At 35.2% G+C, this 25,909-nt stretch overlaps 2 protein-coding genes across 10 annotated transcripts in view; one reads left to right on the forward strand and one right to left on the reverse strand.

The window, feature by feature from the left end:
• b3gat1b (beta-1,3-glucuronyltransferase 1 (glucuronosyltransferase P) b) lies at window positions 1–16,509 on the forward strand. Of its 9 annotated transcripts, none has more exons than XM_051120627.1 (10): window positions 1–131; window positions 3,253–3,334; window positions 3,476–4,332; window positions 6,730–6,900; window positions 6,991–7,218; window positions 7,998–8,055; window positions 10,213–10,331; window positions 11,360–11,862; window positions 13,252–13,548; window positions 13,639–16,509. In XM_051120627.1, the coding sequence occupies exons 7-10, from the start codon at window positions 10,220–10,222 to the stop codon at window positions 13,723–13,725; spliced, it is 999 nt and encodes a 332-aa protein (XP_050976584.1). In that variant the 5' UTR covers window positions 1–131; window positions 3,253–3,334; window positions 3,476–4,332; window positions 6,730–6,900; window positions 6,991–7,218; window positions 7,998–8,055; window positions 10,213–10,219; the 3' UTR covers window positions 13,726–16,509. The 9 variants fall into 9 exon arrangements, with proteins under 9 accessions (XP_050976584.1, XP_050976589.1, XP_050976587.1 ...); XM_051120630.1 differs by lacking the exon at window positions 1–131 and having other exon boundaries at window positions 2,347–3,334; window positions 3,476–3,662; window positions 4,253–4,332; XM_051120631.1 differs by lacking the exon at window positions 1–131 and having other exon boundaries at window positions 2,347–3,334; window positions 3,476–3,662; window positions 4,257–4,332.
• The window catches only part of LOC127171755 (beta-galactosidase-1-like protein 2), a 13,199-nt gene continuing 3,623 nt past the window's right edge, over window positions 16,334–25,909 (reverse strand). The window contains exons 4-19 of the mRNA XM_051120614.1: window positions 25,300–25,395; window positions 23,742–23,850; window positions 23,565–23,657; window positions 23,402–23,483; window positions 22,228–22,292; window positions 22,068–22,152; window positions 20,038–20,175; window positions 19,559–19,639; window positions 18,713–18,819; window positions 18,485–18,631; window positions 18,326–18,397; window positions 17,794–17,872; window positions 17,605–17,692; window positions 17,416–17,527; window positions 16,692–16,808; window positions 16,334–16,471 (exon numbers count right to left, since the gene is read on the reverse strand). Coding sequence (XP_050976571.1) covers window positions 16,388–16,471; window positions 16,692–16,808; window positions 17,416–17,527; window positions 17,605–17,692; window positions 17,794–17,872; window positions 18,326–18,397; window positions 18,485–18,631; window positions 18,713–18,819; window positions 19,559–19,639; window positions 20,038–20,175; window positions 22,068–22,152; window positions 22,228–22,292; window positions 23,402–23,483; window positions 23,565–23,657; window positions 23,742–23,850; window positions 25,300–25,395 — 1,555 coding nt within the window. The 3' untranslated portion in view covers window positions 16,334–16,387. The remainder of the gene's footprint in view (window positions 16,472–16,691; window positions 16,809–17,415; window positions 17,528–17,604; window positions 17,693–17,793; window positions 17,873–18,325; window positions 18,398–18,484; window positions 18,632–18,712; window positions 18,820–19,558; window positions 19,640–20,037; window positions 20,176–22,067; window positions 22,153–22,227; window positions 22,293–23,401; window positions 23,484–23,564; window positions 23,658–23,741; window positions 23,851–25,299; window positions 25,396–25,909) is intronic.

A 25,909-nucleotide genomic window follows, 5' to 3' on the forward strand; every position in this document is an offset into this window, starting at 1 on the left:
TTTTTTTATTTATTTTTTTTTTTTTTGACCGCATTTGTGGTAAATGTTCGTTTTTTACAGCATTTAAAGGGAAATTAAAGAGCTAGAAGTTTATGTTTTTAATTGCTGGACCAAATTGAAATGTATTTGCGGTAAGTAGCCTAATATTTACTTTTACATTACTTTTAAGGTGTGATTGGAAGGTTTACATTCATTTTTCGAATAAGTTAAAAACAAGACTTGAAGAAATGTCGAAGTGGAGCTGAAGCAAAGATGTAGCCAATTATTGCACTAGAACCACTAGATGGCGCACTTAGAATGTGTTATGCGGTGTTTTGTCCTGATATTGTAATTCATATATGGGCAATTAATATCATGTTATGCTAATATATTTTCTCTTTCAAATAATAGACAGAACGACAACAACCTTCAGAGATCATCTACACTACCAGTCAAAAATTTTTGAACAGGAAGATTTTTAATGCTTTTTTTTTTTTTTTAAAAATGTCTCTTCTGCTCACCAAGCAGTATTTGTTTGATCCAAAATACAGCAAAAGCAGTAATATTGTGATATATTTTTACTATTTAAAATAACTCTTTTCTATTTAAATACATTTTAAAATGTAATTTATTTCTGTGATCAAAGCTAAGAAAATATGGAAATGATTACTTTTATTTAGCAAGGATGCTTTAAATTGATCAGAAGTGATAATAAAGACATTAATAATGTTGCAAAATATTTCTATTTCAGATAAATGCTGTTCTTCTGAACTTTCTATTCATCAAAGAAACCTAAAATAAAAATATACTCAGCTGTTTTCAACGTAATAATAATAATAATAATAATAATAATAATAATAAATGTTTTTTGAGCAGCAAATCAGAATATTAGAATGATTCCTGTAGGATCGTGTGACTGGAGTAACCATGCTAAAAATTCAGCTTTGAAATCGCAGGTATAAATTACATTTTAAAATATATTAAAATAGAAAACTGTTATTTTAAATAGTAAAAATATATCAGAATTTTACTGTTTTTGCTGTGCTTTGGATCAAATATGCCTGGGAGAATGAATGAGCAGACACAGAGTTGGTGCTCAAAGCATTCTCCGTTTTATTCAGGAAGAGGGTTTGTATTAAAAAAAAAAAAAAAAATGCCAGCCCTAAGGTCCCAGACATCCAGTCAATATATTTAGAAGCTGCACATTTTATGGAAAAGGAAAGATAGTTACTAATAGTTACTAAATCACTATTTATAAGATACAAATAAAATATTCTGTAAAAGTCTGTCTAGCACTCAGTTTTTCCACCCAAATTTGCTAAGTACAGTGTGTATGTGTGAAAAGAGGAAGTACATGAAGTGCATCTAATTAAGAAATAAAGAGAAAGAGAGTGAAGCTTTGAAAAATATTAACAATGGCCACTTTGGAAATTAGTGTCGATGTGAAATCAATAGCTCATTCTGAGATTGATAAGGATCTTGACTGAGGCGGTGCAGCTGCCTGCAAAAGTAGCCGTAGTCATTGTGAAGAGGCATGCAACAGAAGATTCAGATGAAGTAAGAGAAAATCAACTGGCTGATGCAGCTGCGAAAGAAGCTGCTAAAAAACAGTGTACAAAGAAAACTGCTAAAAATTCAGCATTGGAATCACTGTAATAAATTACATTTTAAAATATATCCAAATAGAAACGGTTATTTTAAATAGTAAAAATATTTCAAAATTGTACTTTTATGCTGTACTTTGGATCAAATAAATGCAGGCTTGGTGAGCAGAAGAGAGCCACAGTGATCGCAGTAACATGGACAAGAATGCTGACCGACCTGTGGAATATCCCTACACCTATAGGTGCCAAAAAACAGTTTTTACCATATCAATATATGATACAGACCTCAATCGATAGAGAAACTGGAGAGCTCGCCTGTAAAAGACATTCCTTTAGTGATACTACATAGATGCATTTCCCTAATTAAATTAGTCAGGATTTTAAAAGTGATCATTGCCCTATTAGGAGTGATTAGTGTACCAAGGTTAAGGAGTGGAGAGAAAGACTAATTAGAGCATCCCTACATAGATATTATATGTGGTGGCGATTGTTAAATCACATGACAAGTTAAGTTTTTCAAAGCTATAATACCAGGAATAGGTGTAGGTCAGTAGATATGAACTGATTTCCTTTATGAATACCACTTCTCAAATTATTTAAGGTGCTTTTGATAAATGGTTTTGCTCATATTTTTAACAAGATATTTAGCATATTGTCCCATTAAAAACAACCTCAGCATATTTTAGAGTAAAGCTCTGAATCATAAATGATTAAAAGTGGCCGTTATTAATACTATTTCAAGGCTTCACTCTCTTTTTATCTCTTAACTAGATGTACTTCATGTACTTCCGCTTCACACATACTGTGCTGAGCACATTTGGGTGAGAAATTAAAACTATCCCTAGACAGCTAGATAGACACATGAGCATCTTATTTGTAATACAGAATCATTGTAATTAATGACTACATTTGAAGAGGTCAGATGTAAAACCAGCTAAAAGCCATCTCGGTCAAAAATGAGATAATGATACTGAGTAAATGCTCCTGACACATAGTATACGTCCATCAAATACTTTTACTTCAAACTCGCTAAATTTCAGCCTCAGCTCAATCAGAAGTACCAGTACTTACATAGAAACCTATACAAAGTAGCCAGAAAGAAATGCTCATTTTAAAGAAATACGTCAGATGGATTTAGGGGCTTTTGCATCTGAACTCTTCATTTATTTTCTTTCCATACAAGGTAATGTGTAACTTCTAAATAAACATATACCCTGAGAAATATCCACTAGAGTAAAATGTGTGTTCACTAGCCCTGGGGTCTCAAAATGTCAGTGGTAATGTCTAAGAAGTTGTTAAATTACCTTCACTTTGCAAAATTACTAACACAGCACAAAGTTGACAACCCATTTGACAAAATATCATATGAAACACTTAGCAGAAGAAAATTGCAATTCAAGTGACAGTATAATGCCCAGTGTCTCTATAATGGATCTGTTCACCCATGGAAATATGCAGAAATCGACATCTCCATGTTTCAACTCGTTCTGTGTGCTTGTGCGTGTGTGTGTGTGTGTGTGTTTGAGTGAGACAGACAGAAACAGAGAGAAGCAGCACAGGATGCTTTGCTGCTCTTCAGATAAGGCTGTCTTGTTTTCTTTGTTTTGTAAAAACAAAACCTTGGATTATAAGTTGTCTTTCAATTTAGTTCTTTTGTATTCTCAAAAAGCATTTGCAAGAGCAAGACAAGGGGAAAAAACGAATGAAGAATCTTTACAGGACGTGACTCGGTACACTTGAAAGGCATTCAGGTAAGACAATCTCTTCTCCTGCAATCAATAGACTGAACTATCATTGAAAGTATAATTTCTAAAACAATTACAGACCCGGTCACATGGAACTGCTGTGCTAAGGAATTAATACACTGCTCTGTGTTTCTTTTCTGGGTTTAGTCTTTACAGCTCAGAAATTGTGATCACTGCAGCACGTGGACGTGACCGTGCAGGGTATTCTGTCTGCTCCGCTCTGGTGCTGCAGGCTGAAGGCATTGATTAGTTAGAGAGTTAGAGAGTGAACTGTGTCATGTGCATGGACGTCAATAAAGCAGCTATCAGCCAAACCACAGCACCATCCTGCGAAGTAAAGATTGCATTAACAGCTTTTAATGACCTGATTAAATTATTTAGAGGTAGATACGACTTAAAATGAGCTCTTTTAAAACTAAAAGCCACTACTACTGGTCTGCTGGCCTTTGTGTGATTTGTCAGGGCATTTTCAGCTTCGGTATTTGCAGATCTTTTGAATCAGATTTGGAGTAGGGAGGACATCTCATATTGAAACGATACACATTAGTATGATAGAGAGAGGGAGAACAGTAGAGCGGAGCGATGTCAGTAAGAACCGTCTGCCGTTCGTACCAGAGATCTACTGCCAGATTTGTTCCCTCTGTTGCCATAGCAACAGTTATTATGCATAATTTCAGATTGTAGAGTTCGTATTCAGGATCTGGTACTATCTGTACCTGTAGCATCATTGTAAACAATGGTTCAGAAATGATCTTTTTGTGTTATTTAAATGGGACTAAAATCTAAGAGCAAGTGAAAAGTGAAATCTTACAGTCTGACCTCCATCTCAGTCTACTTTCATCGACTGATTTTAACCTTAGTCTAATTTCACAGACTCATCTCCACCTGAGTCTGATCTCATTGTCTGATTTTGCTTTCTGATAGTCAGTTATGAGTTCACTGTTGACAGTCTGATTTCATCATCTGATCTCAACCTCAGTCTGATTTCAACGACTAATTTCCAGGTCAGTTTGATTTTACCGTCTTTTGCTGTCTGATTTGCTGATTTACACCTTGGTCTGATTTTATTGTTTCATCTCCACCTACTCTGATTTCATTGTCTTATGTCTTTATTTTCTCATGTCACTCTGATCTACACCAATCTGATTTTGCTTTCTGATATCCAGCTATATGAGTTCACTGTCTGACAGTCTGATTTTCGCCATCTGATCTCCACCTCAATCTGATTTTAGTGTCTAATTTCCAGCTCAGTTTGACTTTACTGTCTGATATTGACCTAAATATGATTTAACTCTGATTTTTTTTCTTCAGTCTGATTTTGCAGTTTGATCTCCACCTACCTCCACCTTTCTATCTTAGTCTGGTTCCATTATCTGATGTCTACATCAGTCTGATTTTACTTTCTACAGTCTGTTTTCACTAACTGGTTTCCACTTTAGTCTGATTTTACTGTCTGATAAACACCATGGTCTGATTTCATTGTTTTATCTCCATTTCAGTTTGATTTCAATGTCTGATTTCTACTTCATTCTGATATCTCGCTGATATCCTGCTTAGTCTGATTTAAATGTCTGATTTCCATCCCAATTTGATTCCATGATCTGATTTCCATCTCAGTCTGATTTTGCAGTTTGATCTTCACCTCTGTCTGATTGTTACCTTGTTACTTAAGTCTGATTTCACTGTCTCATCTCCACCGACTCTGATTTCATTGTATTCACCTCAGTCTGATATCTCACTCTGATCTACACCCCAGTCTGATTTTGCTTTTTGATATCAAGCTTTATGATTTCACTGTCTGAAAGTCTGATTTCACCATCCGATCTCCACCTCAGTCTGATTTTACTTTTTGGCGGTCTGTTTTTACTAACTGATTTTACTTTGGTCTGATTTCACTGTTTTTATCTCCATTTCAGTTTGATTTAAATGTCTGATTTCCACTCCAATATGATTTCATCTCAGTCTGATTTTGTAGTCTGATCTTCACTTCTGGCTGATTTTTACCTCAGTTTGATTTAATTGTCTTGTAGCTAACTTCAGCTTTATTTTACTTTCTGACAGCCCGGATTTACACCTTAATAACTGACAATTTCCTTCTCAGTTAAACTTCACTGTCTGATATCTACCTCAGTCTGATTTCACTGTCTCATCTCCACCAATTTCATTGTATTCACCTCGGTCTGATATCTCACTCTGATCTACACTGATTTTGATTTCTGATGCCAAGCTTTATGATTTCACTGTGTGACAGTCTGATTTCACCCTGGTCTGATTTCACTGTTTTGTCTCCATTTCAGCCAACTTCAGTCTGATTTTACTTTCTGACAGCCTGGCTTCAAAATTTGATATCCACCCTAGTTAGATTTTTGACAGTCTGATTTCACAATCTGATCTCCTCCTCAGTCTGATTTCCTTGTCTGATTTCCAGCTCAGTTTGATTTTCAGTCTGATATTGACATGATTCTGATTTAACTCTCTAATTTCTCCTTCAGTCTGATTTTGCAGTTTGATCACCTACCTCCACCTTTCTGCCTTAGTCTGATTCCGTTATTTGATATCCACCTCAGTCTAATTTTACTTTCTGGCAGTCTGTTTTCACTAACTTGATTCCACTTTAGTCTAATTTTTCTGATTTACACCTTGGTGTGATTTCATTGTTTTATGTCCATTTCAGTTTGATTTCATTGTCAGATTTTTCTTTTTATAAAAAAAATATTTTTGATATCTCACTGATCTCCCCCTCAGTCTGATTTAAATGTCTGATTTCCAGCCCAATTTGATTTCACTCTCTGATTTCCATCTCAGTCTGAAGTCTCAACTTCAACCTGATTTTACTTTCCGACAGTCTAACTTCACACCTTAATATCCACCCCATTTTGATTTCATTGTCTGATTTTGATCTCGGCCTGATTTCACTTTCTTATTTCTGCTGAAGTCTGATTTTACTATGTGATCCCCACCCAAGTCTGATTATACTGTCTCATTTCTACTGACTCTGATTTCATTGTCTTCACCTCGGTCTGATATTGCATTCTGATCTACACCCCAGTCTGATTTTGCTTTCTGATATCCAGCTATATGAGTTTAATGTCTACAGTCTGTTTTCACCATCTGATTTCACTCTCTGATTTCCATCTCAGCCTGATTTTGCAGTCTGATCTCCACCTCTGTCTGATTTTGACCTCAATCCGATTCCATTGTCTCAGCCAACTTCAGCCTGATTTTTCTTTCCGTCAGTCTGACTTCACACCTTAATATGATTTTTTGTCCGATTTCGGTCTCAGTCTGACTTCACTGTCTAATAGTCTGATTTCACTCTCTGATATTGATCATAGTCTGATTTCCATCTCTGTCTGGTTTCACTTTAGTTCAGTTTAGTTTTGCTGTCTCATTGCTTTTAGACTCAGCATCTCTACGATGATTGTGACAGACCATGGCAGCTTTGCTTATTTGGGATGATCTGATCGGTGAGAATTAGACATTGTGTGACGATCAAGAGGAAAACCCACACCTCACAGCATCTCAGAGCAGTCTCAGAACCCTAGTGGATAAAACAAAGCCTCATTCTTAAGGTAATATTATTGTATTTCTCATGTTTTGAGAATTTCAGTTGGTGACGTTGTTGATGAGTGCCCTTTGTCTCCGCTGCCATCTCGCATCAGCATCCACAATTGCAGTCTTTGTTGTCTGAATGAGAGGACGCATTCTTCCAGAGGGATGACCTCTCTTCTCCCTGCTGGCCCTGGCACTGCTGACACCAGCCCAGCAGCCGTCTCTCTCTCTCCGTCTCTTATTGTCTTTTCTCCCTAAAAGAACACTAGCAGGATATCTGACTGATACACAGAGTGTGTACATGATTGTGCCAAGGGAACAAAAGATAGATGGAGCATGTAAGTATTGCTTTAAGCTTGCTTTAAATCCTTTTAATTTTCTATAGAACAGATGCTGATATGCTTTCCTCTTAAATGCGAAAGTGTGAGATTTATGGTGTTTAAATGTTTTATTGTCACAGTTTTAAAATTCACATTTGCTTTTAAATGCAAGCTTGAGTTTGTGCTGAATATATGGAGCTTCAGCTTTCCCTGACAGCCAATTTTAGCAACACAAGCATATCTCCCTCTGGGACACGCGGACAATAAACAAACCGAGACAAGTGCGAGGCACCAAGCAGTGCTGCCGTTTTATTGGTTGTTTAAATGTTTGTCTAAAGAATAAGAAGTGAATCTTGGCTGCTTGCATAAGACATATGGGACAGACAAGTGATTAGGATGCTTAAGAAGTATCTTCAGACAGACTGAACCATTGATGTTGAAGAGAATGTAAAGGATTCATGAACGACAGTCTTGCAGTTTCTGTTATTTAACAGTGTTTTGGAGAACATTATGATTGAATCAGTTTTTTCTCATTACAATTTTCATAACAAATAAGCACATTCTAGAAGTAAGCATATTATCATTTGTTATATATTTAACATTTATGCAGGTTTGGTGACATCCAAATTATTGACCAAGAAAAAATGTGTGTGTTTACGTCTCTTAAGTTATGCTCTAAAATATTTCATTAGCTACTGCAGATTTTTCAGTATTTGAAATATTACATTAAATGATTACTGTTCATGATGTCTGAATCTAAACGTAATCTAAACGTCTCAGTTACTGTCATGTTGCAGATCCTGATGAAGTCACTCTGACGGCTGTGGGGTTATGATGAGAGAGGGATAAACACAGGTGAGCACATTTAACATCTGAGATTCGTGAGGATTGATTTGCATTTTTTTGTGGTCTCTTTACATTTTTATTTGATTGCAACAGAAGCAAACTTTAAAAGGATAGTCCACTCAAAAAATGAAAATTCTGTCTTCATCTATTCATCCTCATGTTCTTCCAAACTTGTATGACTTAAAAGACAGAATTTTCATTTTTGGGTAGACTATCCCTTTATAGCTTATGCTGACCTATTTCTGGGGAAAAGAAGCTGCAGAGAATCTCATTTTTTCAGACACTTTTTCAAGTAGAGCTTGACTTAGTTCACGCTAAATGCTATAAATCATGCTGCACATTACAGAGATGAACACTTTGTGCAGTGATGGCAACAAATGTTTCAGAAAGCCCAATATGATTAATAGTAATTCTTGTAGTAGCAAATGTCACTAATTAGGTATGGTTGCTGAATTATAATCATAATCACATTTACTTTGTTCAGTAATGAAATTATGATTATTTAGCATGATTACTTACTGACTTTAGATGCATCATCATGCATTTATTTAACTTAAAAAAAAAAACACAGGGTCTTTTAACACTGGATTTCTTTAAACTTTAAATACTCAACTGAAAAATATTAAAAAATAAGATAAATGAAATAATATATAATATGTGACCCTGGACCACAAAACCAGTCTTAAGTAGCTTGGGTATATTTGTAGCAATAGCCAGCAATACATTGTATGGGTCGAAATTATCGATTTTCCTTTTATGCCCAAAATCATTAGGATATTAAGTACAGATCATGTTCCATTAAGATATTTTATAAATTTCCTACCGTAAATATATCAAAGCTTAATTTTTGAGTAGTAATATGCATTGCTACAAACTTCATTTGGACAACTTTAAAAGCAATTTTCTCAGTATTTTGATTTTTTGGCACCATCAGATTCCAGATTTTTTAAATAGTTGTATGTTGGATCAAATATTGTCCTGTCCTAATAAACCATACATCAATGGAAAGCTTATTTATTCAGCTTTCAGATGATGTATAAATCTCAATTTCAAAAAAATTGGCCCTTATGACTGGTTTTGTGGACCAGGGGCACATATATAAATATATAGGCTTGCATTTAAATATAATATATATAAAATAATGTAAAAAACAAATAAGATCAGATAAATCAAAATAAATGAGATCAATGACATTGTAGTTTTTGTAATGTAGTCCTTAACATATATTCAGGGGTAAATGTACACCACTGTAAAGGAAAGGGGTGTAAGGCTGTCAACAGGAATAAAAAACAAAAAAAAAATCACTTAAATATTTCCAAAGTACGAATTATATTTGAATTCCACGGACAGATTATTTCAGGATAGACCACATTTTTGATCAACAGTCTAGATGAGAGAAGGGTGTTAATTTTTAAATTACAGTTTATAAAAATATAATATCAAATTTTTCAGTCAATAGTTTTTGTCTTTTGATTAAATTATTCTTTATATTTAGGCAATTTCGTTTTGTTATGTTTATTAATTTTAGTAATTTTTACTTCATTGAATATATTAGTCAATGGCATTTTAGTTTACCAAAATTAAAACTAAACCACAGTTTAACAAGTATCCACACATATTCATTTAAACATGTATGAAAAAATACTGCTGTTTATGTGAAAACCTGATCTCCTGAAATAATAGCATTACAATGAGTAGGCCGTCTTTATGATTTATTAGTTAATCATTAACAATGTTTTATTAGGGGATGAGCGTTTTTATAACATAAATTTAAGTTCACTTGCATATTCATGTCCTTTTGTGCAGGTACGTTCAGTTCTAATATATGCGTTTATATATTGTCTTTGTCTGATTAATCTCATATATCTTTGAGTGAGTTAATTAACCTGCTATAAAACACTTAAAGTATTAGTTCACTTCCAGAACAAAAATTTACAGATAATATACTCACCCCCCTATTATCTAAGATGTTCATGTCTTTCACCATAGATATCCATTATATGAAAGAAATGTTTTCCTCAAAAAACATAATTTCTTTATAACTGAAGAAAGATAGGGGGTGAGTACATTTTCTGTAAATTTTTGTTCTGGAAGTCAGCTACTCCTTAATCTTTACCAATGTTCATTTAAATGTAAAACATTTTAAAATACTTTTTTTTGCCATAGACAAGACATGCTGAAAAGAAGGGACGTCTTGGCACTCTTTTTGATTTTGTTACCGTGGGCTTTACTGGTCACACTTTGGCACCAGCGTGCTGTCAACCCGTTGATTCCAGTTCCTAAAGGTAAAAAAACTAAAATCATTATACAAGAGAATTTACGCAATTAGTGAAATGGCATCGTTTTGGTGCCACTATGTATCATAATTCTTAAAGGGATAGCGCACCCAAAAGTGAAAATGACCTCCCTTAAGCCATCCTAGATGTATATGACTTTCTTCATTCAGACGATTACAATCGAAGTTATATTACAAAAATGTCATGGCTCTTACAAACTCTATAATGTCAGTGAATGGCTGTTGAGATTCAATACTCAAATAAAGTGCATCTATCATCATATAATATACTCCACACAGCTCCATAGGGTTAATAAAGGCCTTCTGAAGCAAATGAATGCGTTTGTGTAAGAATGCCGATGACATAGGATGTAGGCGTACTATATGCTGGAGTACTTTTTATGATGGATGGATGCACTTTATTGAACTTCAAAACCTCAACACCCATTCACTCCCATTATAAAGCTTGGAAGAGCCAGGACATTTTCCAATATAACTTTGATTGTATTCGTCTGAAAGAAGAAAGTCATATACATCTAGGATGGCTTGAGGGTGAGTAAATCATGGGTTAATTTTATTTTTGGGTGAACTATCCCTTTAAGAAATGCAATATTCATTCTATTATTTATGAATTTAAGAGATTTTACAGTGTTCAGCAAGAAAGTGTTGAGAAACTTGTTCTTGTGAATGAAAAATTTGCAATGCAAAACAATGAAATTACCAGAAGGTCAATAGCATGCTCTCAGAAAAATAAAGAAATATATATTTAAGCAACAAGTCTATATTACATTATATAAAAGGAGATAAATGACAACTTAGATTCTCCCAAAAAGAATGTATCTGATCATCAAGTTTCTTCCTCAATCTTGCAAAATACTATTTTTACAGAATACTATTTTCATTACAGTAGTAGACATTAGTGCAGAATAAACTTTTATGATGTTGTGTTTTTATCAATCTGCAATTTGCAAGTACTGCTCAACTGCTAAATTGTTTGCCCTACTCTAAACTCTTGCAGAAATATTTTTTGATGCACAGATAACAGAACTGGGGCCACTAGAAGAGGCTACCGACTTCATGAGTCCTGCATCACGGAGAACAAGCGTAACACTAAGGCCACCCAGATGAAGTACTTCCACCAGCGGCCTCCACCCTGGTCTGACACATTGCCAACTCTCCACGTGATAACGCCAACCTACAGTAGACCCGTTCAGAAAGCCGAGTTGACCCGGCTCACGAACACCCTCCTACACGTCCCCAACCTTCACTGGCTGGTAGTGGAGGACTCGGCACAGAAGACAGCGCTGGTGTCCAGACTGCTGGAGAACACGGGACTGAATTACACTCATCTGAACGTAGAGACACCTGAGAATCTCAGGACTCAAAAGAAGCCCAGAAATGTACGGATCCCACGCGGTACCATGCAGAGGAACCTGGCTCTCCGCTGGCTCAGGGAGAACATCAACCCAAACTCCAGTCATAAAGGAGTTGTTTATTTTGCAGATGATGATAACACTTACAGTTTGGAGCTGTTTGAGGAGGTACGGTACATTTGGTCTACCGTTCATAAGTCCTTACTAGCGCTGTCAATCAATTAAAAAAAAAAACGAATTAATTGAATTAATTCTGATGTCTCTAAGAAACTGTTCTTTTTTCCCTAATATTTAATCACTGACTATAGCCATTTAACATTACAGTATAATAATATAATAAGAGGTATCATTTTTAACATTTATTAGACTTTAAAAAAATCTAATTTAAATTAACTTACAACAATCATCACATAAACCCATTATTTACCTGTGCCCTTCAGCAAGTAGGAAATATACAGAAATTAAATAAAGTTACCAAACACTAAATATTGAAGTAAATATAGATGAATCCTTAAAGCATCTGGGTTATTAGGTTATTTGGCTGCTATTTCATTTTTATACATTTCATCTTTTCACACTGAGGACAACTGAGGGGCTCATATGCAACTATTACAGAAGGTTCAAACATTCACTGATGCTTCAGAAGGAAACACATGCATTAAGCTGGGGGGTGAAAACTTTTTGAATTTGAAAATCAGGGTAAATTTAAACTTATTTTGTTTTCTGGGAACATGTAACTATCTTCTGTAGCCTCTGAAAGGCAGTACTAAATGAAAAAATATGATATTTACGGAAAATGTACACATCTCCATTCTATTCAGAAGTTTTCACCCCCTGGCTCTTAATCCATGGTTTTTCCTTCTGGAGCATCAGTGAGCATTTGAACCTTCGGTAATTGTTGTATATGAGTCTCTCAGTTGTCCTCAGTGTGAAAAGATGTATGTCAAAATCATAAAGTCATTGTTGGAAAGGGTTCAAATACACAAAAATGCTGGAAAAACAAAGAATTTGTTGGACCTGAAGGTTCTTTCTGAAGAACAGCAGGACAAACTGTTCAGGACAAACAAGGGGCTCATGAACAACTATCACTAAAAAACAAAACAAAAAAAACAACAACAACAAAAAAACACAGATGTGGATCATTTAGGTAACAACACAGTATTACGACTCAAGGGGATGTAAACTTTTGAACTAGGTCATTTTTATAATGTCAACTATTATTTTCTCTTGTGGACTATATGCAAACATCTTTTATGTGAAATATCTTATTCAGGTCAGTACTAAATAAACAATAACATGCATTTTGTATGATCCCTCTTATTTTGGTACAATAATTAACATATTAATGATTCTCCAGGTTGATGTGGTCATAAAGACATTCTTCGACTAAATAAACACTTCTTATCAAGAAAAAACAAGACAGAAGCAGCAGTTGTTAGATGGCCAACGTCAACGTCTAGCCTCGCCACGTGTTAACTGCATTTCATATTTTTAATACCGTTAAACTAGAAAAAATTATTCAGTCTTTTAATCGATTCCATCTTCCTCATACCGTAGATGCGTTGGACTCGCAAAGCATCAGTCTGGCCCGTTGCCTTCGTCGGAGGTCTCCGGTACGAATCGCCCAAAATCAACTCTCAAGGCAAAGTGTTCGGCTGGAGGACGGTGTTCGACCCTCGTCGACCATTTGCCATCGACATGGCCGGGTTTGCCTTGAACCTTCAGCTCATCCTCAGCAAACCTCAAGCCTACTTTAAGTTAAAAGGTGTTAAAGGCGGATACCAGGAAAGTAGTCTTCTACAGGATCTGGTCACCCTCCGTGACCTGGAGCCCAAAGCCGCTAACTGCACAAAGGTGAGTCGTGAATCTATGTCTTCATAACGTGACTGGAAATGCACAGGCTTGTTGAAGTAAACAGAAAAATGTTTTCTTTGTCCTTTTCAGATACTGGTTTGGCACACCCGGACAGAAAGACCCTTGCTTGTGAATGAAGGAAAAAAGGGATTCACAAGTGGCAACGTGGAAGTATGACGAACTGCTTTCATGCTGTTTTTCGTAGTAGGCCTATCTGGAACAGAATTAAACTTATAGTTGACTGCACTGAATGTAAACTATCAGAGACACGCTGAAGTATTTGACTAAAGGCTGGAATACACTACACAATTTTTGCCCTGATTTGCAATCTGGATGCCTGTTGCTTAAAGTTACAACAATTTCTAGGGCTGGGAGAATAAATCGATGCATCTCAATTCTTGAATTGATTCTTAGATTTTCCGAATGCATCCCGATTCTCTCTGGAATTGATTCTGAGGTTAGTTTTTAACAGCAGAAGGCGTTCTAATCTAGTTTTTTTTTTTAAACCGCACACTCAAATGCTTACAAAGAAGAGCGCTGAAGAGCGTAATGCTTTTATGACGTGAGATTAATGTAAACACAGCCCACAATGAACACCCTTGTAATTCGCTTCAACCTTTTCGAACTTCATGAATGATTATTTTAGGTTCAAATATGTGTAAGAAATCAGAAGCATGCAGAGTACAGCTGTTTCTTAAGCACGCAGTGCCATTTTCTGTTCAAAACAATCGATTTGAGAGAGAATCACGATGCATTCGGAAAATTTTGAAATCGATGCAGAATCATTTCTTGATTCATCGATTTATCGTCACAACCCTAAACAGGACAAAAGTCGTTGACACACTGTAAAGAATAATCTGTAAAATTTATGGTTAAAAGGGCAGCTGAAGTTGCTAGAATGTTACTGCAAAAAATAAGAACATTTTAAAAAATAGCAGCAATATTTTTACAGATTGAACTAATTTCTAATAAAATAACATGTTTTTGTCTTATAAATGGCAATTTACCAAAGTTTGTTTTGTACCTTTATAATAAACTGACACTTTTTTCACAAGCTGAGGATATTAATAATTAGAAGACGCACCGTTTCATCCACACAAATACAAAACACAATCATGGTAGCACATGAGACAAAAATAATGCAATAAACATTCATTTAACAACATGAGATGTAACATAAAACCCTAACGCACATGAACAAATAAAAAATCAAATGATCATCGCACAAGGAATCATTTTCTACTGATCAAAAATCTGTGAAAAGATGCAATATCGTATATTTAATGTGTGATCTTCACTCATTTAGTGTATGATGCCCATTTTTTCTGTAACCATTTATGAAGCTGTCAAAATTTATGATGCACAGTGTTTTAAAATCGGTCCAGATTTTAAAAGTTGTGTAGTGTATTCAAGATTTAAGATAATCTCACTGAAGAGCAATTTTCCATTAAAAAGGATTTTAGTCAAATTCCCATATAGAAACTCCTGAGAACTTGATTTATTCCAGAAAACGTTGATTCTAACAGAGCTGTACAAAGCTGATTTGTGACCCTGGACCACAAAACCAGTCTTAAGTAGCACGGTTATATTTGTAGCAATAGTTACAATTTTTTTTTCTTTTATGCCAACAATCATTAGGATATTAAGTTCATGTTCCATGAAGATATTTTGTAAATTTTCTACCGTAAATACATTAGAACTAGAATTTCATTAGTAAAATGCATTGCTAAGAACTTTATTTGGACAACTGAGGGTGTTTTGCACCCTCAGATTTCAGATTTTCAAATAGTTGTATCTCAGCTAAATATTGAACTATCCTAACAACCATACATCAGAGCTTATTTCTTTAGCATTCAGATGATGTTTCCAAAAATTGACCCTTATGACTGGTTTTGTGGTGCAGGGTCACATTTGAGTTTAAGTTTAGATGTAGTTTGAATGGAAACAGTATTTGCAATGAAAGCTTGTTCTGATTTCTTGTCAGTGCATTTCTATAAGAATGTGGTGGTGGTGTTAACCAATGATTGCTAGGTGATTGTTGTCACACAATCCCACAATCATATTCTGACCATAGATATGGCTCAGGTTGTATTTTTTGTATTTTTTTAACATCTGTTTTATTGTCTGCCAGATAAAATATAGGCAAAAGTCTTGATTGTTTTAAAGGATATTCCTCAATTAAACTGTGCAGTGTGAGGTATCACGTATGTCTGTAGCACAAACAACGCTACAAGTTTAATTTGAACAAACCTCAAGTTTCAGTTATATATAAAATCTTTCTCAGTGTTTGCAAAAAGGGAAAACAACATGCTGGATCTACAGTAAATGCACTTGTGTAAACAATCAGGTGCCTGTGGAAATTATTGTTAAGAAAAATTAGTAACTTTCTGTTGCCTAAATGGCCAGTGCAACATTTAAGTGTTAATATAAAATTGCACTGATATAATCGATTTCAGCCAGTAAATACCATGAGACAATCAAAAAAAGTACAATCTACCTTGTCTTGCTAACAAATGAAGCTGTCATGCAAACACACACCCCGAGTTATAATAGGCAGTCCATCTTAACATTTACATTTAAACAAATTTAACACAAAATTACAGATTACACAGTCTCCAGCAAGACTGCACTTTTTAATAAAAACAATTAAATAGAATATTGAATGTTTAAACGTTTTTAGAAATATCATGGAATGCAAAGCCATGCTATTAATACAAATGTGCCATTAATAGTTTAACAATCCAGCATTGACATTTTATTTTTGTTCAGGCACTTCAGTAGTATTCATGTATTTAATAGTACATTCCTGTGTCTTCATGTTGTTTTGTAATTTTGTTCGTTAAATGTCAACTGTCATTCCCAGATCAGGAGAATCTTCAAACTGGATTTTAAAATCCGCTTCTGCTTCTTCAAACACAATCACCTGTTGAATAAAAGAATAAAAGATCTTTCAGAACTTTTGTTAATGGTCAGAAATTGTGTTGATTTGTTGCCATGGAAACAAATTCCACTACTAAAATTCCAAATATCCTATTCAAGATTCTAAATAATGTTACATGGTTTCAACAGTGATATTTGCACAAATTCTTCAAACACATAACCAAAAACAGATCTTAGCTGTCAAGGAAATTATATAAACTGGCCTGGTTCATTCCACTGTTGAGGAAGGGTCCTGGTAGAAACAGAGCTTGCTGTGGTCCAGCATCCCAGTATCGTCCAATGTTTTGCCCATTAATGAAAACTACACCTTTACTCCAACCCTGCATGGGGACATAATAATCACTTTAATATTTCTGACCAAATTTAAAGGAACAGGTTAACCCTCAGGCTGAGCCTCAAGATGTGGATGAGTTTTTTTCTTCATAGTAACAGATTTGGAGAAACTTAGTGTTACATTACTTCCTCTCCAATGGATCCTCTGCAGTGAATGGGTGCCGTCAGAATGAGAGTCCAAACAGCAGTTAAAAACATCACAATAATCCACAAGTAATTCACACCACTCAAGTCCACTAGTTAACATGCTGTAATTCAAAGAGCTGCATGTTGTAATAAACAAATTAATCACTAAGATGTTCTTATGGATTATTGATTTGTTTCTTACAAACATGCAGCTTTTCGTAAGGCATTAATTGATGGACTGGAGTGGTGTGAATTACTTGTGGATTATTGTGACTTATTAGCTGTTTCTTCATTCTGACGGCACCCATTCACTGCATAGGATGCATTGGTGAGTAAGTTATGTAATGCTAAACCAAATCTGTTCACATGAAACAAACTCATCTACATCTTGGACGCCTGAGAGTGAGTACATTTTTAGCAAATTTTCATATTTTTCAAAGTGTTCAAATCCTAATTCATTCAACTCACTGGCAGCTTCATGAAAGTGTCGCTGGGATATCCATTCACGAATAACCTTCCCTGGAAAAATCCTGGGAAGCTTGGTTTGTTAGGGACGGACTTCCAAGGTGCCCTGTACAAACTGAAATGAAAGCATTAATGATAACTGAGTTTTTCTCCCCCTGGTTTTCTGTACTGTCACATAATGATTTTTCTCACCTGTCAATAAAGTCAGGACTCATATCCAGGCTATATATTGTGAAGTCTCTAAGTGGCATATTGTTTAATATAATGTTTCCAACAATACCTGAAAACAGATTTGGATAGGTTTATGATGGTTATAATATGTTTCAGACAAACCGTGACATATTAAAACATGGTTAATAACTTCAAAACATGGTACTGTACCTTTGCGCTGGTTGTCCATGTCATTACTGTAATGCACACGGCCACAGTTCTCCACCAGCAGACTCAAAATGCGTTTCTCCTACATATAATCAATAGTCAATTAGTTGATTTGATCAAAAATACATTAAAAACAGTAATATTGTAAAATATTATAAGATAACATTTTAATACCATTTATTTTATATTTTATTCGTGTGATGGTAAAGCTAAATTTTCAACATCATTACTCCAGTCCTCAGTGTCACATGTTCCTTCAGAAATCATTCTAATATGCTGATTTGCTGCTCAAGAAACATTTATTATTATTATCAATGTTGAAAACAGTTGTGCTGCTTATTTTTGTGGAAACTGTGATCAATTTTTTTCAGGATTCTTTGATGAAACATAAATGTCTTTACTGTCACTTTTTGTTTTTATATAAAACATATATCTTTTAGATATAACATATGATTACATTTATAATATGCTTTTTTAAAAGACCAACTCAATATTAACAGAACAAAAATAAGATGTAAAATAAAATAAATCATACCTTTCCATCGGGAACAGCTAATTCTACATTTCTGTGGTGAAAAATGCCAATGAAACTTTGGTTCACAAAAACCTAAGGAAACAAAAATCTTGATTAAAATGAAATTAGAGCAGCATGTTCATATACAGAAGCAGAGCTTGACTATTTATCAGCACTAACCAGGGCTCTGTCCTGGATGTTGCGTCCTGATTTTAAAGAGCCTCCTCTGATGATGGTGGTCTCATAGAGGGTGTATCCATACGCCTGGCCGTTACCGTTATTCACAGGCAGATTCTCCATATTGACCGGGAACTGAGATTTGAAAGGCTTGAGGGTAAAGATGTTGGATTTCTCAGAGTTAGTGTTTCTGCTTCTCAGGATAAAGTCAGGGTTAAGTAGACTTCTTACCTCATGTGTGTATGGCAAAGCGTCCCATAGTGACAGATGCTGAAACAATATGGCCGCCTCATATTCTTCTTTCCACCAGAGACCAGACATCTCAGGGAGGACTTCACCTAAAGAGCATCACAGAAATCAGCACAGGTCAGAAAACATGTGAGCATGTTACTGATGTAGTAACTTTCCCCTTCAAAAAGGCCACATGGACAGGGGGCAAAATAATATTAACCAGTAATATGTTGTACAGTATCCAAAATGTTGATAGAATCCAAGATAGATGGCCCGAGGTGCAAAAAGCTGTGTGTTTGTAAGAAACAAATCCATCATTAAGACGTTTTTAACTTCAAACCATCCAGCTAAAACATGAGTCCTCCATCCAAATATTGCTTTCTCCAGTAAAAAAGTCGTCTCGTCTGAATCAGGAGAGAAATATGCAACATCAGACATTGTTTCAAGCAAAAACAGTCCAAAACAGTTTTAAACCAATATGGATTTTGATGTGAGAGGACAATAAGGAATGTGCTTTACTTGAGGAAATTATATCTTATATTTTGGCCAGAAGATATGGTTTAAAGTCTAAATGCGTTAATGATGGATTTGTTTCTTACAAACATGCAGCTTTTCACTTCACAAGATGTTAACTGATGGACTGGAGTTGTGTTGTGGATTATCGTGATGTTTTTTATCAGCTGTTTGGACTCTGACGGCACCCATTCACTGCAGAGGATCCACTGGTGAGCAAGTGATGTCATGTTCAATTTCTCATCAACATCTTGGATGGCCTGAGGGTGAGTACTTTTTCAGTGAATGTTCATTTTTCGTTGACCTATTTATTTAAAGGATGGGACGACATACTGTTGAAATTGCTGAGGAGATCTCTGAGAAGATGGTACTTTGGTGTGTAATCTCCTGCTTCTGACAGAGGAGCGTCATAATCTAAAAGAGAGAAAGAAAGGCTTGTGTTATGCATTTTTCAGTATAAACTCTTTGCTCTGCTGCTTTTTCAGTCCTACATGCTTGTGCTCTACTTGATAGCGCCACACACTGGCCATATTGTGAAGTACAACATTAGTTGATCAACATCAAATCTTCCTCATCCTCATGTTGTTCCAAACCATTGACTTTACAATGGAAGTGAATGGGCTCCAGTGTTGTTTGGTCTCCAGTGTTTTTCAAAATATATTTTTTTGTATTCTGGTTTGGAGCAACGCAAGGGTGAAAACTTTAGTTTTTAGGTATTCTATCCCTTGAAAAGTGATATATTTAAATACTTTCTTCTACCCTAGTTTAACATGCAACTTTAGGTTAACTGCGATGTCATGTTTAAGACAAACCATAGCTTGTAACCAGAGCTTTGTAAGATGGGTTGGCCAACGCTCCATTCATGAAGCCGAAGTTTGTCCCTCCGTGGAACATGTACAGGTTGATGGACATTCCTCGTCTCAGTATCTCCCTCACCACAGCAACCAGGTCTGTCATTAGAAAGGAAATTTCATGTCAGTGATTTGGCTCTTAATGTTCATTATTATAAATAACAATTTATCAAGGGCTTTTAAAAAATGTATATAAATAGATCAATAGTAAATAAAGTTTTTGAAGTAATTAAGCACAAAAATTTAAATCCAGTCATTAATTACTCACCCTCATGTTGGACCCGTAAGACCTTCATTCATCTTTGGAACGCAAATGAAGATATTTTAGATGAAATCCAAGAATTTTCTGACCCTGCATGGACAGCAAGGGTAAGGACATTGTTACAAATAGTCCATGTGACATCAGTGGTTCAACCATAATTTTATGAAGCTATGTTGTGGTGCTCTCGATAATGGCACAGAAGAGAAGAAATCGTTGAATAAAGTTGTTATTTTTGTTGTCTTTGCGCACAACAAGTATTCTCATAGCTTCGTAAAACGATGGTTGAACGACCCATGACACATGGACTATGTTATCAATGTCCTTACTACGTTTCTGTGCCTTGACCCTTGACCCTGTTAGACCCTTGCTGACTGGGTCAGAAAGCTCTCGGATTTCATCCAAAATATCTTAATTTGTGTTCTGAAGATGAACAAAAGTCTTATGGGTTTTGAACTACATTAGGGTGAGTAATTAATGACAGACTTTTCATTTTTGGGCAAACTATCCCTTTAATAAAAATTAAAAGTAGGCATAATAAAAAAATTATATATATATATATATATATATATATATATATATATATATATATATATATATATATATATATATATAATATATCTAAAAATGCTGTGCTATTTTTTTTTTAACCCAAATGCTGGGTTTAGCCTGTTGGGTCTTTTTATTGGGTCATTTTTAATATTTTTTACCCATATTCTGGGTAAGTTGCTGGGTCATTTTTAATGCTGGGTTCTTTTATTCTACCCAACCACTTGGTTGATCCTGTCTCTGAAGAAACAACCCAGCTACTGAGTTACAGGCTTTTTTCTCCCCTACAGGAGAGAGCGGTCTCAGCGCCGCTGATTTGATGCACTTCTTCGGCAAAATGAAGGTTTGTATACATTTTATTTCATTTACAACATCTTTACTGTGCTGTAAATTGTATTATTTTACGCAACGCAACATAAGGATGAGATGTCAGCCAGCTGCGTCAGCAGCGGTCACTTCGCATGATGGAAACGCCTTTTGCCTTGCATAAAATAAATAGATTTTATTCATTATAGTACTGAGTTTATTTTAATTTGATATTAAAATATGTTCTCTAATGTCAGTACTGTTTATTTATGGGCAGGTTTTAGAGTCAGTCACGGCATCTTTCAGCTACGAGTGAAAGATGAGGCCGCGGTCTGAAGTTCGCAGTTACCCCGCCAAACAGCAGCCCTTCACCGGCGGGGTAACTTTCGGTAAAAAGCTATTACAGAGAACGGTTGAATGCACTAAAATTAAAATGGTACTTTTAAATGTTACATTTTTGTATGTCTAAAATGCTTGTTAAATGAGTTTAAATGTATGTAATATTGTAAACTATGCTGTATTCACCCAAATAATTTCAATTTGTCTTGTATTTTGTCAATGTGTTCTTGCTCAATAATAACTGTTCATCTTTTGATTATTGCTGTTGCCTCTAGCAATTCTGTCTGTCTGTCCAGTCCATTTTAAACCAACAATATAATAATTTTTTAACAATAGTTGACTTAAATAAAAAAAACAGCATGTTTGTTAAAACATTTAACCCAACCAGCTGTTTCAAAATGACCCAGCATGTGTTCAGTCCAATATTTTCCCAGCACTGTGTTGCCAAATGACCTAGCATTTTTTAGAGTGTATGTTTTATTAATTTCTGTGTTTCAGAATGATTATTTTTTTAATGTGTCACATGATGGCATCTTACCCTCTGCAGGAAAACTATGATGTAAACCACCCCATCCATCAGACCTCCCTGTCCAGAGCTCCATCACCAGCACAGGACTGTTGGGCTTCATGCACATGTGATTAAAGTAATGTCAAACGTTTCACCTTTTCATCTACTAAATAGACACTAAAATATCTACCTGTACTGTTTCAAGATATTTGATGTCATCATGATTCATTTTCTGTAGATTTAGAGTTCTTAAAGCTGTGATGGAGGAAAGAATGTTTGACAGCAATCAGTTTTAATTAGTAATACGTAATCTACTGTTTAAAAGTTTGGGGTCAGCAAGACCTTTGGTTAAGAAATTAATACTCACAGCCCTTTTTACAAAATGTAATATAAATCTCAGGTGCTCCCAGAATGTGTCTGTGAAGTTTCAGCTCAAAATACCCTACAGATCATTTATTATATAATTTTGAAAATGCCTATTTTAAGTGGAAGCAGAAACATGCTGTTTTCATGCATGGCTCTTTAAATGCAAATGAGCTGCTGCTCCTCGCCCCCTTTTCCAGAAAAGAGTTGTGCCTTTGCAGCTCCTACCTCAAATATTCTGCTAAAAAACATCTGTTTGGTTTTGATTATCATGCGTACCGTGCTGAAATCAAGCGTTTTAAAGGCCATATTAGTTTAAACTTTTTATACATGGTTTTTTGGGAGCACGCACACAGAAGGCGGCTGTAACACAGCATGTGAGTACCAAACTAAGTTCTCTTCCATGTTTTATTGCACTTGAACTATCAAATATGCACAAGTTAATGTTAAAAACATGCATGATTTTAAAAAGCAGTCAGTTGTCTGTGAATGTCTGTGAAGGTAAACAGCTGGAAAAGAAATGGCATGTTTATATTAAATCTGTGTGGCAGCAACATAATATACATTATGTAAATCAATAAATCCACTGCTCTCTTGTCTCCTCTGAGACTGGGACTCTAAATAGTGTTCTGAGCTCGACAAAACAGTTAGCATGCTTTGCTCAAACTTTTGCCATGGCATTAGGACTGGTATACCATTGTCGCTTGCGAAAACACAATGGCGGCACCGTGGGTGGAAACGTGCAGATTAAGGGGCAGTAATATTATAATTAGCTCCCCTATATTGCGGAGGAGCAAAATCTGAGTAGCTATTTTTTTTACAAGCTTGCAGAAAAAGGCTTTTTCATCTTTTTCGGGTTAGTAGATGCAATGAAATCGATGTAGATTAGGTGAGCATAAGAGACATCTTTCAAAAACATTTATAAATCTAACTGGCCCCAAACTTGTATTACAGCAAATAATTTTATAATTTACAGTTTAATTTTTGTGTTTTGTTTGTACCTCCTTGGACTCCACCATATTTTAGCCCCTCGTGGTTGTCTGATGTTAGGAGAACTTCACTGATGCCTCTTTCTTGTAGAGCCTGGATATATTATATTATTATATTATAAACTCGGCCAGCAAGTATAACTGAGTTTATCTGAGATTTAATGTTCATTCATACCTCTTTGATAAATGCCATGTAGTTTCCATCTCTTGCATGTGATCCATATTTGTTCTCCACTTGAACGGCAATGATAGGCCCACCTTTCCTAAACTGATAACATATAAGGCCAACATCCAACAAAAATCGCTCAGAGTACATTTTTCAGTACTTGTTGTGTTTCAGAAAGAATCCTACCTGGAAAGGCACCACTTTGGGAATGAGTTTATCAAAGTACACGTTTACAGCTGCTATGAATCCTGGGTAAGTTGTTCTCAGCTTCATCTCTCTATCACGCAAAAGCCAGCTGTGGAGGGAAGTGGTTTGTTAGGGGTGATAGAAATAGCACAAATTACTCTTTCTGTGTGATGTTACACTGTAGGCATTCAGCTAACCACTTAGCAACTAAACACTCTACAACTAACACTCATTAATTTGCAACTACATGTCAAAAAACTCTCTTTAGAGTATTAGTAGACTAGTAAGTTAAAGGAGAAGTCCACTTCCAAAACAAATATTCACATACGATGCACTCACCCCATTGTCATCCAAGATGTTCATGTCTTTCTTTCTTCAATCGCAAAGAAATTGTGTCTTTTGAGGAAAACACTTCAGCATTTTTTTGGTGCCCCGATTTTGAACTTCCAAAATGCAGTTTAAATGCGGCTTCAAACTATCCCAAATGCGGATGTAAACGATCCTAGCCGAGGAAGAAGAGTCTTATCTAGTGAAACGATCGGTTATTTTCATTAAAAAAAAATACAATTTAAATACTTTTAAAACTCAAACGCTATTCTTGCCTTTCTCTCCCTGAACTCTGTGTATTCTGACTCAGGACAGTTAGGGTATGTCGGAAAACTCCAATCGTATTTTCTCCCTCAACTTCAAAAATAATTTCAAAATCATCCTACATTACTGCGGAAGTCCCGACTCAGTATTTGCAAAGTGAACATGCAAAGATCATCAAACACCCTTAACAAAAAAGGTAAAATAGCGATGTAGGACGATTTCGAAGTTGACGGAGAACATGAGAGTTTTTTGACATACCCTAACTGTCATGAACCGGAACAAAAACAGTCCAAGCAGAGTAAGACAAGACGAGCGTTTGGCATTAAAAAGTCGTTAAAAAGTCGAAAAGATCGTTTCACTACATAAGACCCTTCTTTCTCGGCTGGGATCGTTTACAACCGCATTTGGGATCGTTTGAAGCCGCATTTAAACTGCATTTTGGAAGTTCAAAATCGGGGCACCATATCAGTTCATTATATGGAGAAAAATGCTTAAATGTTTACCTCAAAAAACATAATTTCTTTATGACTGAAGAAAGAAAGACATGAACATCTTGGATGACAAGGGGGTGAGTACATTATTTGTAAATTGTTGTTCTGGAAGTGGACTTCTCCTTTAAGACAGAATAAGAAGACATGTAAAGACTACATGTACAGACAGACTACTAATACTCTAATGACCGGCAGTTGACACGTAGTTGCAAAGTAAGTAGAATGTCTTATAAAGGTGTTACCCAGTGAGAAGACACACAGGATATTTAACTGCAGCTCTTTGTAAGAGTTTTTTTTTATTCCCCTCATGACATGCATTACCAGAAAGTGTGGCACATCATTTTGGTTTGCTCAAATGCTGCCTTTGCTTGCTGCCTCACAATTTTTAATCACATTTTCTCTGGAATTTGCAGGATACGACTTAAAAGCTATGCTTGAGTAGAGCCGTTTATATTCCATTTAACAGTAGAAATCACCTGGGCAGTCCTCCAAGGTCAAGGTCAGAGCCTATGTATGGTCCTGGACGTAAAATCACCCAGAGTCCCACCTCTGCAGCCAAGTGAAGGAAAGCTCTGTGAATTGGATGAGCAAAAAATGAGATACTGAAAAATAATCAGATAGAAGTCAAGGAATTGTAAACAAAGTACCAAAGAAATAGCATTAATAAAATAAAATAAAATAAAATAAAATAAATATCTGAAAGTTGGAATTTGTAAAGAAGCATAGTTAATTATTTAGAAATTAATTACTGGAATTTTAATAAAGTAAATAAATGACTAAATAAATGTTGGAATTTATTTATAAGAAGAATTAATTATTTAAAATTAATTATGGCCATTTAAATAAATAAGTAAATAAATTAAATAATAAATAAATACATAAAGAAATAAAGAAATAAATATGTTGCAATTTTGTAAAAAAAAAACATTTGAAAGTTTGAATTTGTAAGGAAGCACAGTTAATTATTTAAAAAATAATTATTGTAATAGAAATAAATAAGTTGTAATTTGAAAAAGCAAAGGTATTTATTTAGAACTGAATTTCTTCCATTTTTTCAAATAAATAAATAAATAAATACATTTTTAA

The sequence above is a fragment of the Labeo rohita genome, chromosome 10 (genome assembly GCF_022985175.1).
Source record: "Labeo rohita strain BAU-BD-2019 chromosome 10, IGBB_LRoh.1.0, whole genome shotgun sequence".
Classification (NCBI taxonomy): Eukaryota; Metazoa; Chordata; class Actinopteri; order Cypriniformes; family Cyprinidae; genus Labeo; species Labeo rohita.

Coding starts and splice junctions, on each gene's coding strand:
- b3gat1b (XM_051120627.1), top strand. CDS start 10,220: ATGCTGAAAAGAAGGGACGTCTTGGCACTCTTTTTGATTTTGTTACCG. Junction 11,863..13,251: donor GTTTGGAGCTGTTTGAGGAG/GTACGGTACATT, acceptor CTCATACCGTAG/ATGCGTTGGACTCGCAAAGC. Junction 13,549..13,638: donor AAGCCGCTAACTGCACAAAG/GTGAGTCGTGAA, acceptor TGTCCTTTTCAG/ATACTGGTTTGGCACACCCG.